The 14185-nt window shown below is 44.0% G+C and overlaps 1 protein-coding gene across 3 annotated transcripts in view; it reads right to left on the bottom strand.

Annotated features, from left to right (window-relative positions):
• ZNF592 (zinc finger protein 592) overlaps positions 1-14185 on the bottom strand; it is a 91657-nt gene that overhangs the window by 52703 nt on the left and 24769 nt on the right. For all 3 annotated transcript variants that reach the window (XM_077264223.1, XM_077264224.1, XM_077264225.1), the window contains exons 3-5: positions 11553-13849; positions 3863-4041; positions 439-615 (exon numbers count right to left, since the gene is read on the bottom strand). In XM_077264223.1, the coding sequence (XP_077120338.1) occupies positions 439-615; positions 3863-4041; positions 11553-13829 (2633 nt within the window). In that variant the 5' untranslated portion in view covers positions 13830-13849. The remainder of the gene's footprint in view (positions 1-438; positions 616-3862; positions 4042-11552; positions 13850-14185) is intronic.

The following is a 14185-nucleotide window of genomic DNA, read 5'->3' as shown; positions in this document are numbered from 1 at the left end:
GGACGCAATGTGAGTATGTGCTGTCTGTTTTTTTTACATTTTACGCTAGTAACCAGGGTAAACATCGGGTTACTAAGCGCGGCCCCGCGCTTAGTTACCCGATGTTTACCCTGGTTACCAGTGTAAAACATCGCTGGTATCGTTGCTTTTGGTGTCAAACACAACGATACACAGCGATCGGACGACCAAATAAAGTTCTGGACTTTATTCAGCGACCAGCGACATCACAGCAGGATCCTGATCGCTGCTGCGTGTCAAACTAAACGATATCGCTAGCGAGGACGCTGCAACGTCACGGATCGCTAGCGATATCGTTATAATGTCGTTTCGTGTGAAGGTACCTTAAGGCAAAATAATTATGCATATTGTTTATAAACACATTATCAGGTGTACAGTTGGGAACCTGTAGATGATTTATGGACTGGGAAGGCCACTTACTGTGCATTCTTGTGGCTTGCTGTGGGATGCTGGGCAGTGATATGAGCAGCTGTACTTTCTGTGCTCTTGAAGGCCATGGGGCAGAAGGAGCACTTGTGGAACACCTCACAATGTTTGTCCTGGATATGACCTTTCAGCAAACCCAGAGACATAAACACGACTCCACAGTGAATGCATCTAAAGGAGTAGCACAAGAGAATCAGTATTGTAACTGGCTACGCTGCGAGAAAAATTACATCAGTTTAAACAAGCGGTAATAACGAAAAAAAAACCTTTTATAAAAGTGTATAAAAAATGTCACCATTATAAAACCATGTTCTCACAGAAAAGCACTACGGTATGTCTTAAGCATATTACCCTCTTGAGCAGTCACTTGTTTCTTACTGAGCAACTTGCTGGGACAAAGTGGGCAACATGGGTCAGGCCTTCCCATCTATGGTTTCTATTCTGTTCCATCTCAGCATTGGAAGTGGCTTCCAAAATAGGTTAGTGGACCTCAGAACAACCCTGCTGCCTAAACTGACAGTATAAACTAAGCAAATATCATTATAGGAGATATAGCCTGCATACAAATCACACTTATTGTTGGAATTGTTGCCACCATTCTTCAGAAACCAACATTTAATCACATACACTAATTAGGGAGTTTTCTCGCTACCCGGTCACTCACCATTGAGGGTAGTGAGAACATGTAAAAACTTGGCCACAAGCCTGCGCTAAACTCCCTAATTAGTGTATGTGATTAAACTTTGGTTTCTGAGGAATGGAGGCAACGATTACAACAATAAAAATGTGATTTGTATGGAGGCCATATCTCCTACGAGGATAGGAGTGACTGCACTAGCTTGTCTAAGTTTTCTGCAGAAAAAGCTCGCTAAAGGAAAATCAATGATCTCATTGAATGAGTGCAGGCATGCAAAACCGGTGGGCGGAAAATTGCACCTAGCCTCTTGGTTACACCGAGGGTACACTGAGCACCCCAATTAGCATATTTGATTAGACTTCAGTTCCTGCAGAGCAGAATCAGCGATGAGAACACTAAGATGGGATTTATTTCAGGGCTATATTCCTTTCTATATTCTTAATCTATACTGTCAGTTTGTGCCAACAGACACCCTTTATTGTGTGCAACATTATGTATACATAGGTTATACCATTGCATGGTAACTTGTTTTTTCTCATTTGCAAGAAAAATATATCCCATCAAATAGATCTGGCACACTACAAGTTGGCTCCATAATGGTCTATAATCATAAGCAGGATAGGCAATCACGATTACTTGTTGGCTCCAATAGGACCAATCTGATGGATTACGGTACCTATTTTCAAATTACTACATCTCTTGAAAAGAAAGAAAGTCCACAATTTATTTAAAAAAAAAAAAAAAAAAAAAAAAAACGACATGGACAACAAGCTGCATTATACGTCACTAAATCTGTAAACAGCCGTGCTCACAACTGAATTTTAGAAGCCAAATTAAAAGCCATACAGAACACAGGAGCCTTTTTTATCTATTTTTTAAGGGAGGACATTAAAAAGTTCCTGAGAACACGTTATTGCTTATGAAAAATTGCTGATTGTGCCCTTCATCCACACTTAGGCAAGGGGTGCAGCCTCGGTAAGTGTTCATTCAAAGAATGATGGTAGGATTTTAGGAACACTTTATAAAATATACCCTAGCTGATGAGTATTCATATTGTTCCTCCACTCAGCATTTTTCCAAACTGAAAGGGGTTGTCCACTACTAGGACAACCCTCTCTTGATCTGAGCGTTTACCCCCATGAAAATAAAAACACTCACCTCCGCTGTAGCTTCCACACTGTCTACACTCACGTTCACAGGGCTTGTGTGTGTTTATTATGACATATGAACCCTACAATCAATCATGTTGTCAGAGTCCCCTCCTTCAGATGTATATGTAAGGCTTCTTTCACACTTCCGTCTTCCAAATCTGCACAGGAACCGTCAAGACGTTGAAAGACGGAACTTGTGCAGATTGTGGAAATAGTGTGCACTGGGCCTGTCTTTCTGATGGACCCGTCGAGGCTATGTGCACCTGTTGTGTATGCGTCTACGCAGCGGTTTTCCGCTGTGAAAACGCATACACAACACAAACCAGGTTAAAAAAATAAAATTAAAAAAAAAAAAAAAAAATCGCAGTATTCTCACCTACCGGCGTTCCCACGCAGCGATGCTCCCGGCAGCTAGCGTTCCTAGTAACACATTGCAAAATCTCGCAAAAAGTCGCGGTCTCGCGAGATTTCGCAATGTGTTACTAGGAAGGAACACTAGCTGCCGGGAACATCGGTAGGTGAGAATATTGCGATTTATTTTTTAAAATTATTTTTAACATTATATCTTGTTACTATTGATGCTGCATAGGCAGCATCAATAGTAAAAACAGAAAGAGAAAGAGAAAGAGCGAGCGAGAATTTTCCTGACGGGAAATTCTTCCACGCATGCTCTCTTTGAAAAGGCGGGACCCGTCGCTGGATTCCTGCTTTTCACAGGCAGCGACGCATCGCTGGATGCGTCGCTGACCGATTTTCCGACGTGCAGAAAAAACGTTCATCTGAATTTTTTTACGCAGGATCCAGTGCACGACGGATGAAACGGATGGCCATCCGTCACTAATACAAGTCTATGAGAAAATGCAGGATCCTGCAAACTTTTTTGCAGGATCCTGCATTGTCAAAAAACGACGGATTGTGACGGGAGCTGAAAGACGGAAGTGTGAAAGAGGCCTAACCAAGGGGAAAGGAGAACCTCGGCTGCCGTTTAGGGCTCATACTCACATGCGAAAAACTCGGATGAGTCTCGCACGTCAATATCCAGCACTCAGGAGCAGAACGTGCGGCTGCATGCATTGCTACGCGGCCGCACGCTCCGATCCGAGTACCGGGTGCAGTGCCGGGTATTGACGTGTGCCTCTTACTGCCTCTTGATTACTAATACGTCCAAAGGAGGGTACAGTGATACCACCACGGACAGGGCGCAGGGCTCACGTGTCACAACACACAGACACGGGAGCCCTGCGAACACTAATGCAGACACTGCTGGGACGAAGCCGGAGGGGAGTATAGGGGTTCTCATTTTCATGGGGGGCAAACATTCAGATTGAGAAATGAGTTGTCCTACTAGAGGACAACCCCTTTAATGAGTTAACATAAAAAGATAGGCAAAATGTTTTGTTTTTGTTTTTTTTATAACAATCACAAGTTGGTCATGTTGGACAACGCCTGTTAAATACAGAACCTTTTATACCACACTTGTTTCATGTACCATCACAATCGTCACTGAAGAAGATCAAGGACACCTGGTACCCGATTACAGTACGACGTAGAGGTCAGGTTTCACATAGGATGAGATGGGTTCACTATTTCAACATGAAAAATTGGGATAAAATTGAATGATGACCATTACCGGAAAGCCACTTTGCGTGTATAATGCAGGCAGTTCTCCTTAACATGGGTTTGGAAATAAGCAGATCTACACAGGACGCCACATTCTGGGCAGCAGTATGGAGACTTGTGGGTGTGAATGCGCTGGTGAGCCCCATAACTACATTTGTTAGGGAGCATCATCTGACACACCTGGCAGGTCTATGGAAAGAAATGAAATATAAAGCAATAGGTAAGCATTTGGAGATTAGGGCACTGCTTAGAAGCAAAAAATAGAATTTAATGGAAATCAAACAGAAGTTTGGTTAAGACAATACAAAATATAATTTATACGAGGACATTTTTTTATTTGTTACTTCTTTTTGGAAGTAGATAGCATTATATATATTGGCATTATATTTGAGAATATCTGTTAAATGGATACAGCAGAATACTTCAAGTTCATCAATCTAAATATATAAAAATGGCCATAGCCCAAGTCGAAAGGCAACTTTACATAGGTGAAAGATTAGGCAGATGAGAGCTCATTTCTGACCGACCGGTGTAAATACGATTGCATCTTTTACTTGGACAACAGTACCTTCCAGCCATAGCCATTTGTTAGTTTTTGAGCTTTCATTCTTTTCCATTGTTTTTTGGGCTTAATTTTTAGAAGTGTTTAACGTGCAGTAAAAATTACCTGACAACCTGATTTTTAGGATGGTACTATTACATAAAAAATACATATATACAAGTTTGTTTTTTAATTATTATTAGAATGGCTTAAAAAAAATTCTGTAATTTGTATTTTAAAATAAATTAGTTTATTATTTATGTCACCATTTCCCTGAGCTTGTTTTTATGCGTGCTGATCCGTTGTTTTAATGATACTATTTTGGGATACAATGTTGTAATCACTTTATATAGATTTTTTGATGGATCTGTGGCAACCGAGAAATGGCTTTTTCAATTTTTATTTTCTTTACAATAATCACCTAATTTGTTAAATCCATTTCATATTTCCATAGATCAGACGTTACCGGACGTTGCAATACCGAATGTGACGCAGCTTAAATAACACTGTCCGAGATTGACAGCAGCATCTAAGGCTACTTTCACACTAGCGTCGGTACGGGCCCGTCGCAGTGCGTCGGGCCGACGCACGGTGTGAAATAAAACCACAACGGGGGCAGCGGATGCAGTTTTTCAACGCATCCGCTGCCCCATTGTAATGTCCAGGGAGGAGGGGGCGGGGCATTATGCACAGTGCGGGGCGGGGATTCTAAAGGTGGCTGGCCGGCGGCCACAATGCCCGCGCAGGCGCAGTGTGCAAGCCTGGCCGGGACGTCAGACGGCCAGAGCTTACTGCGTCTGCGCAGGACACCAGTACACTGCGCAGGACACCAGTACACTGCGCAGGCGCCGGTTTTGAAACGAACAGCGCTGAGGGGGCGGCGCCGAAAGCGCAGGAAGATTGGAGTGACGGCAGAGGAGCTGGTCAAGCTGGGGAGTGAGGACCCGCCTACCTGGCTAGAGAAAGGAATTGTGGCTAAGTATAAAAACGCTTTATTTGGGGTATACTTGAACCTAAAACTAAAAGAGCCACCTTGTTAGAATGCAGCATTACTGCTGCACAAGGTGGCTCTTTTAGTTTATAACGGCTGGAGGGGGGTGACAGTGGCCCTTTAAAAGGATTATCAGGGACTTATTATTTTTTCTGTTTTTACTAAGGGCCCAAGAACTAACAGGCAGGTAGTTAGCAACTACCTGTCTGTTCTGCCCAGTGCAGATCTCTGCTGGCACACAGTGGTTATCTAATATATAAAGCTGAATGTGCGTGTATGTATGTGTATGTGTGAATGTCCAGGATTGGCATCTGCACCGTCGCAGCTGCAGCCACAAATTTTTGCACAGTCACACGTCTGGACCCCGAGAGCGTCATAGGCTATGTTGTGAGGTGAAATTTTAACCCCGCGCTTTCCAATTCACCAAACAATTTTGCCCCTATCTACATAATGGGGAAAAAGTGAAAGGAAAAGTGTTGGAGGCAAATTGACAGCTGCCAGATGTGAACAAGGGGGACTTAAAGAATGAGAGCGATGGCACCAAAGAGTATATACCGTACAGTTGCTAAGGTGGGGCCCCGACATGGGATACTCACCACACACAGGGATATGAACACACACACACAAAATGCGCCACACGCTACCACATGCTTGAACACATATACCACCCTCAGCACACATTTCACCACACATACACCAACCTCGCCACATAAAAGTCGAAACACAAAAGTCGCCACACGCAAAATTTGTCACATGCAAAACTCGCCACATGCAAAACTAGGCTCACACAAAACTTGCCACACGTGCAAAACTCACCTCATGGAAAACTCGCCACACGCAAAACTTGCACACGCGGAAAAATTGCCACATGCACAAAAGTTGCTACACATGCAAAAGTTGCCTCACACAAAACTTGCACACTCAAAACGCACCACACATAAAACTCGCCACACGCAAAACTTGCTGCACACAACTTGCTACACTAACCTGTCACATGCAACTCGACACACAAAAAGTTGCTACAAGCATGCCGCCACACAAAACTCATCTCACAAAAGTCTCTACACGTATGTCGCCACACGCAACTGAACACACACAACGTGAAACATGAAACTCGCCCTAAAACACACACAAGTCTGGTATTATCCTTCAAAAATAAAAATCTGATTAATAAGCAGACAAACTACAAGAGCAACAACTGTACCATATAGGAAATATGGCAGCTGTCAGTCACATGACCTGTCTATTATGTGTATGTGTGAGCTAATATATACTGCCGGGGGGAGGGCTTCCTGTTGGCTGGGGATTTACCAGGCTGCCAATTTAGCTTACAAATACTGAGGTAAAAATACTAACCAAATAATGTGTGAACGAGATCTAATACAGAAGGAGATGACATACAGGTACATACTATATACAGGGGAGATGACACACAGGTACAGTGGGGCAAAAAAGTATTTAGTCAGTCAGCAATAGTGCAAGTTCCACCACTTAAAAAGATGAGAGGCGTCTGTAATTTACATCATAGGTAGACCTCAACTATGGGAGACAAACTGAGAAATAAAAATCCAGAAAATCACATTGTCTGTTTTTTTATCATTTTATTTGCATATTATGGTGGAAAACAAGTATTTGGTCAGAAACAAACAATCAAGATTTCTGGCTCTCACAGACCTGTAACTTCTTCTTTAAGAGTCTCCTCTGTCCTCCACTCATTACCTGTAGTAATGGCACCTGTTTAAACTTATCAGTATAAAAAGACACCTGTGCACACCCTCAAACAGTCTGACTCCAAACTCCACTATGGTGAAGACCAAAGAGCTGTCAAAGGACACCAGAAACAAAATTGTAGCCCTGCACCAGGCTGGGAAGACTGAATCTGCAATAGCCAACCAGCTTGGAGTGAAGAAATCAACAGTGGGAGCAATAATTAGAAAATGGAAGACATTCAAGACCACTGATAATCTCCCTCGATCTGGGGCTCCACGCAAAATCCCACCCCGTGGGGTCAGAATGATCACAAGAACGGTGAGCAAAAATCCCAGAACCACGCGGGGGGACCTAGTGAATGAACTGCAGAGAGCTGGGACCAATGTAACAAGGCCTACCATAAGTAACACACTACGCCACCATGGACTCAGATCCTGCAGTGCCAGACGTGTCCCACTGCTTAAGCCAGTACATGTCCGGGCCCGTCTGAAGTTTGCTAGAGAGCATTTGGATGATCCAGAGGAGTTTTGGGAGAATGTCCTATGGTCTGATGAAACCAAACTGGAACTGTTTGGTAGAAACACAACTTGTCGTGTTTGGAGGAAAAAGAATACTGAGATGCATCCATCAAACACCATACCTACTGTAAAGCATATGGTGGTGGAAACATCATGCTTTGGGGCTGTTTCTCTGCAAAGGGGCCAGGACGACTGTTCCGGGTACATGAAAGAATGAATGGGGCCATGTATCGTGAGATTTTGAGTGCAAACCTCCTTCCATCAGCAAGGGCATTGAAGATGAAACGTGGCTGGGTCTTTCAACATGACAATGATCCAAAGCACACCGCCAGGGCAACGAAGGAGTGGCTTCGTAAGAAGCATTTCAAGGTCCTGGAGTGGCCTAGCCAGTCTCCAGATCTCAACCCTATAGAAAACCTTTGGAGGGAGTTGAACGTCCGTGTTGCCAAGCGAAAAGCCAAAAACATCACTGCTCTAGAGGAGATCTGCATGGAGGAATGGGCCAACATACCAACAACAGTGTGTGGCAACCTTGTGAAGACTTACAGAAAACGTTTGACCTCTGTCATTGCCAACAAAGGATATATTACAAAGTATTGAGATTAAATTTTGTTTCTGACCAAATACTTATTTTCCACCATAACATGCAAATAAAATGATAAAAAACAGACAATGTGATTTTCTGGATTTTTTTTTCTCAGTTTGTCTCCCATAGTTGAGGTCTACCTATGATGTAAATTACAGACGCCTCTCATCTTTTTAAGTGGTGGAACTTGCACTATTGCTGAATGACTAAATACTTTTTTGCCCCACTGTATATACACTATATACAGGAGCAGATAACTCACAGGTATATACTATATACAGGAGGAGATGACTTACAGGTATATACTATGTACAGGAGGAGATGACTTACAGGTATATACTATATACAGGAGGAGATGACATACAGCAGGTATATACTATATACAGGGGAGATGACATACAGGTATATACAGGAGATGACATACAGGTATATACTATATATAGGAGGAGATGACATACAGGTATATACTATATACCAGAGGTCCCCAACCGCCGGTCCGTGGACCGGGACCGGGCCGTTGGGGTTTTTCAGCCGGTCCGCGGCACCGCTGACAGCTACCGTATATACTCGAGTATAAGCCGAGATTTTCAGCCCAAATTTTTGGGCTGAAAGTGCCCCCTCGGCTTATACTCGAGTCACGGTCGGCGGTGGGGTCGGCGGGTGAGGGGGAGAGGGCGCTGAGGCATACTTACCTAGTCCCGGCGATCCTGACGCTCCCCCTGCCCGTCCCACGGTCTCCGGGTGCAGCAGCTCTTCCCCTGTACAGCGGTCACGTGGGACCGCTCATTAGAGAAATGAATAAGCTGCTCCACCTCCCATAGGGGCGGAGCCGCATAATTCATTTCTCTAATCAGGGGTAACGGTGACCGCTGATAGAGGAAGAGGCTGCGGCACCGAAGACCAGCTGTCCGGGGGAAGGAGCGGGACGCCGGGAGCAGGTAAATATTACATAGTCACCTGTCCTCGTTCCACACGCCGGGCGCTGTCTCCATCTTCCCGGCGTCTCTCCTCACTGACTGTGCAGGTCAAAGGGCGCGATGACGCATATAGTGTGCGCGCCGCCCTCTGCCTGATCAGACAGTGCGGAGAGACGCCGGGACCGGACGCTGAGGAGCTGCAAGCAAGAGAGGTGAGTATGTCATTTATTATTTTTATTGCAGCAGCAGCACAGCTATGGGGCAATAATGGACGGTGCAGAGCACTATATGGCACAGCTATGGGGCAATAATGGTGCAGAGCACTGTATGGCACAGCTATGGGGCAATAATGGTGCAGAGCACTGTATGGCACAGCTATGGGGCAATAATGGTGCAGAGCACTATATGGCACAGCTATGGGGCAATAATGGTGCAGAGCACCAGGGAAACAAGCATGGTGCTCCCACTCATTCTGAACCTATGGTAAGTTGAATCACATTCTCATTATAAATGTCATAATTATATGATAAGTATGCACTAAGCTCCATCTCTCCATAACCCCACCCCCATATGACCAAAGACCCGCCCCTGCCCCACCCCCATCGGGTCATGGAAAACTGGTCTTGCTTAAAGCCGGTCCCTGGTGCAAAAAAGGTTGGGGACCTCTGCTATATACAGAAGAGATGACATACAGGTATATACTATATACAGGAGATGACACATAGGTATATACAATATACAGGAGGAGATGACACAGCAGGTATATACTATTTACAGGGGAGATGACATGCAGGTGTATACTATAAACAGGGGAGATGACATACAGGTATATACTATATACAGTAGATGACATACAAGTGTATACTATATATAAGGGAGATGACAAACATGTATATACTGAGGGGAAAATGAGAGGTGTGAGGTGAAAATGAGAGGTGTGAGGTGAAAATGAGAGGAGTGAGGGAAAATAGTGGAGTGATCGGAAAATGACAGATGTGAGGTCGAAATGACAAGTGTTAGTGGGGAATGACAGGAGTGAGGGGGGAATGAGAGGAGTGAGGGGGAAAATGAGAGGTGTGAGGGGGAATATGAGAGGCGTGATGGGAAAATAAGAGAAGTGAGGTGCTATAACTAACCACAGATATTTACTATGCCCAGGCAACGCCGGGCTGTTCAGCTAGTGGACCTCTAAAGCCGGTGATTCTGATGGTTAAAGGGAACCTGTCAACAGGATTGTGCTCAACCTACACACAGTGTCGGATACTTGGGTTGATGAAGTCCGTCTTATGGTTGTTCTTTAATCTTTATTTTTCAGTTTTGTGTTAATGATATGCTCGTGCTCCGGGCGGCCTGTGTGTGTGTGTGTGTGGGGGGGGGTGGTTATGTGGTGCTCTGACTAGGTATTTGTAATGCAGACTTGCTGACATATTGAATAACTGTACATACTGAAGAAAAAAAAAAACACTTCTTCAGGCAGGTGCCAGGTTGGGTGAGGGCTTATTTTTTGCATGCTGAGCTGATGTTTTTAATGATACCATTTTGGTGCAGATACGTTCTTTTCATCGCCTGTTATTGCGAAAAAAACCCCCATAATTCTGGTGTTTCAATTTTTTTTTCTCGCTACGCCGTTTAGCGATCAGGTTAATTCTTTTTTTTATTGATAGATCGGGCGATTCTGAACGCTGCGATACCAAATATGTGTAGGTTTGAAATTTTTTTGTTTTATTTTGAATGGGGCGATCCGGCATCAACAACCATAGAGGTCTTCAATAGACCTCTGGTTGTCATGCCGACGCTCACCGCCGGAGCACGCATCAAAGCGGGGGTTCTGACCTCAGACGCACTATCCCGGCCGAAGTCAGAAAGGGGTTAAACAATCACAAGACGGATTTCACCAACCAAGGTATCATTTTAATCAATATAACGGCACCGACCTGACACTGTAGGTTACTGAGCACAATCCTGCTGACAGATTCCCTTTAATGTCCACAGAGCAGCTCTTCCTCTTCCGGGCTTCTCTGTAGACATGGTGTGACTGCTGACGTCATGCTGATTGACAGGCTGCTCCCTACAGTTAGGCAGCAGGGTGTGGGATGTCAATCACCATGACATGGGCAGTCACACCCCATCAAAGTAGATAGGAAGAGAAGCTGCTGCTCTGTCGACAAGATGTCAGTAGAAGCTGCAGAATTGGCGACTGGAGAGGTCTATAATGGCTCTGTGCTGGCAGAGGACTGCACTAGGTAGAACAGTTAGATTACAAACTTGACTTGGTATATCCTCAGTCATTGCTTATTTTGGGAAATCTACTCGTGTAAAAGGACACTGGACCTAAAATGCAGTTTGGGGTAAATAAAATGTACATGAAATAAACACACTTCTAAAACTTATGGCTGAATTCGACAGAAGTTCAAATAATGAGAAATGTCTCACTTACAAGTCCGTCTTTTTCCTCTATCACTCTCTGATAATGTCCTGCTAGACAGGTATAGTCCTCAACCTGCTTGCTACACTCCAAGCACTTAAACCCATGGCGTATAAGTCCATATGGATCTGCATAAAGTGGCATAGCTGGTGGGCCATAGGAAGAAGACCCAGACCACACTCCAAGTGAGGCTGTTGGTGTTACTGTTCGTTGGGTGGAAGATAAAGGCTGAGTGGTCAGGACAGAGGCAATTAAAGGAGGAGTCGCCAGCATCTGCTCTGCAGAAATAGGCTTCATCATTAGCTGTGAACACTGCATGATCAGTCCTTTGCTTTTGTGTTCTCTGGCATGCCCTAGCAAACTGCATTTGTTGTAGAACTGGACCGTTTTAGTGCACTGAGTGCACATGACTTCAATATGGATACTTCGTCTATTATGATGCTGTGCAAGGCTCTTCTCCAAGGCAAAGGAATCTCCACACTCCAGACAATTGTAACCTGTAGGCGGCAGTGTAATATTGCTATCAGGAGGTGGGCTTAAATTTGGAGTATAGGTTGGGACAGGATTAGCACTATGCAAAAGTTTATTAAAAGCATCTACAATAACAGGCGCTGCCATTTTAACTTGGTGTACCAGTGGCACTGCCATAGGAGTTCCTGGCGTCTGTCTTACTGCCGTAGTCTTCACTGCAACAGTAGAAGTGACACTATTAGGGACTAAGTTAAGGTTGGCAAGGTGAACAGCCTTGGGGAGCAAGCTTGTCGAGTTGGATGCAGTCTTGGTGGAAGCTGTTGACTGCTTCTTGTTCTGAGAGTTGTTGGAGGACTTTGCCAAGCCACTGCCTGGATTCTGATGACCTGAACCGTGCACTCCTTTTTTCTTATCCCCTTTAGAATTTGATAACTGAGTGCCAGCAGCATTTTGTCCTTGGACACTAGTTGTACTTTTTCCAGAATTCTTTGTTCTATCCTTTTCTGGGTCAGTCACTTCTTCCAAGGGCACAGATTTGACATCTTCCCCAGATGAATTTTCCCCAGGAATATCCTCAGGAGATTTAACCAAATCATCCGATTCAACTTCTGGCAAAATCCGAGTTACAGTTCTTTTGATCTCACCTGATGACATTTTTATTGTTTTTATTCTAACTTTGGGAATTGCAGGAGGAGAACCAGCACAAACCGAAGGCGAGTCTTTACTACTTGTGTCACTGCAAACACTCATGGGACTGTCAGGGTTTTTAATAATCTTCTTGACTACTTCCAGAGGACTTCGTGGACTCTTAGGTGACTTTGGCATCTTTGGACTACCCTTAATACTTTCTTTCAATGGGATACTAATGTCTTTAGAAGTATTTAAAGATTCCTCCTTAGGGACCACTGCAACTTTTTTAGCCTGCAAGGCCACCAAAGCAGCTACACAAGATGATAATTTAGAATGAGCAGGTTTAATCCGCTGCCTAGGTGGCACAGATGAAGACAGAGTTGATGTACCTGCTGCTTCACTGAAAGAGTCCCCTGCACCAGAAAATACTTTCTCCTGAGAATTGCTGTTGTCCTGAGCATCCCTAAAAGGCATAGAGGAACCAAGCAAGCTGCTGTTTTTGTCGATACCTCGGGTTTGCTCAGATCTAGCCTCTGCTTCCATGCAGTCAGATTTCTGCTCTTTTTTACAGTATTCATCAAACATACTCAGCTCTGGTTCCGAGGGTTTTCCTATAGAATCGACCATGCATCCTTCTTCAGGAACGTACATGGAAGGCTGTGGAAAGTATGGAGACTCTGCTATCTTCTGCTTGCTGAGGATATTCTCTTTTGAATCTTCTGGCTCAGGGCTAGAAATAGGGCTAAACTGGGTAAAAGTTGGCAATGGTTCTGCCTTGTGCGATTCTAATTTATCTGTGTAACCCCGCGAGTTGTCTCCATTAATAAATCCTGGTTCAAATTTTCCATAGCCTGGTCCAACAGCATGGGGATCAGGGCCCACTTCAGGGCCACGAAAACCATTCTGCAGTAAAGTTGGACCCATGTGATTTCCGTCCTTTTCAGATGCCTCAAATGACTCCTGTCGGCTGGTGTTTTTCACAATAACGCTAACTGCTGGAACATCAGGGACAGGTACAGACTGGGCCAAAGACAGATTCTCATCCAAACACATTCCTGATGGTTTGAGATGGTTTTCTTGCTCATCACTTGTTGCTTGGATAGCTTCCTTGGCATCTAAACTTGTAGCATCAGGGATATCAAAAGCCGCAAGAAGATCGTCAAAGTCTGGAGTTTTCATGTCCCCCATGACTGGAAATGTAACGGTATCTGCAATCAAAGAAAAATAAATGAAATTTAATAGTTTGCCTTACACAGCTATGCTCTTAAAATTATTATTTTTTTTTTTATAGAAAACTTATGAACTGGACAAAACCCATCTTCAGATAGTTTCCAGTCCTGAATTATTGCGCTACCTGCAGTAGTTGAGTTAAAACACTTATTTAACTCCTTAACAACCAGAGGTATTTTTGGTTTTGCATTTTCATTTTTTGCTCCCCCTCTTCCCAGAGCCATAACTTTTTTTTATTTTTTTGGTCAAAATGGCCATGTGAGGGCTTGTTTTTTGTGGGACGAGTTGTACTTTTGAATGACATCATTGTTTTA

The sequence above is a fragment of the Ranitomeya variabilis genome, chromosome 5 (genome assembly GCF_051348905.1).
Source record: "Ranitomeya variabilis isolate aRanVar5 chromosome 5, aRanVar5.hap1, whole genome shotgun sequence".
Taxonomy (NCBI): Eukaryota; Metazoa; Chordata; class Amphibia; order Anura; family Dendrobatidae; genus Ranitomeya; species Ranitomeya variabilis.
The sequence above is the reverse complement of the archived record's forward strand: the minus strand, read 5'-3'. Positions and strand labels throughout refer to the sequence as shown.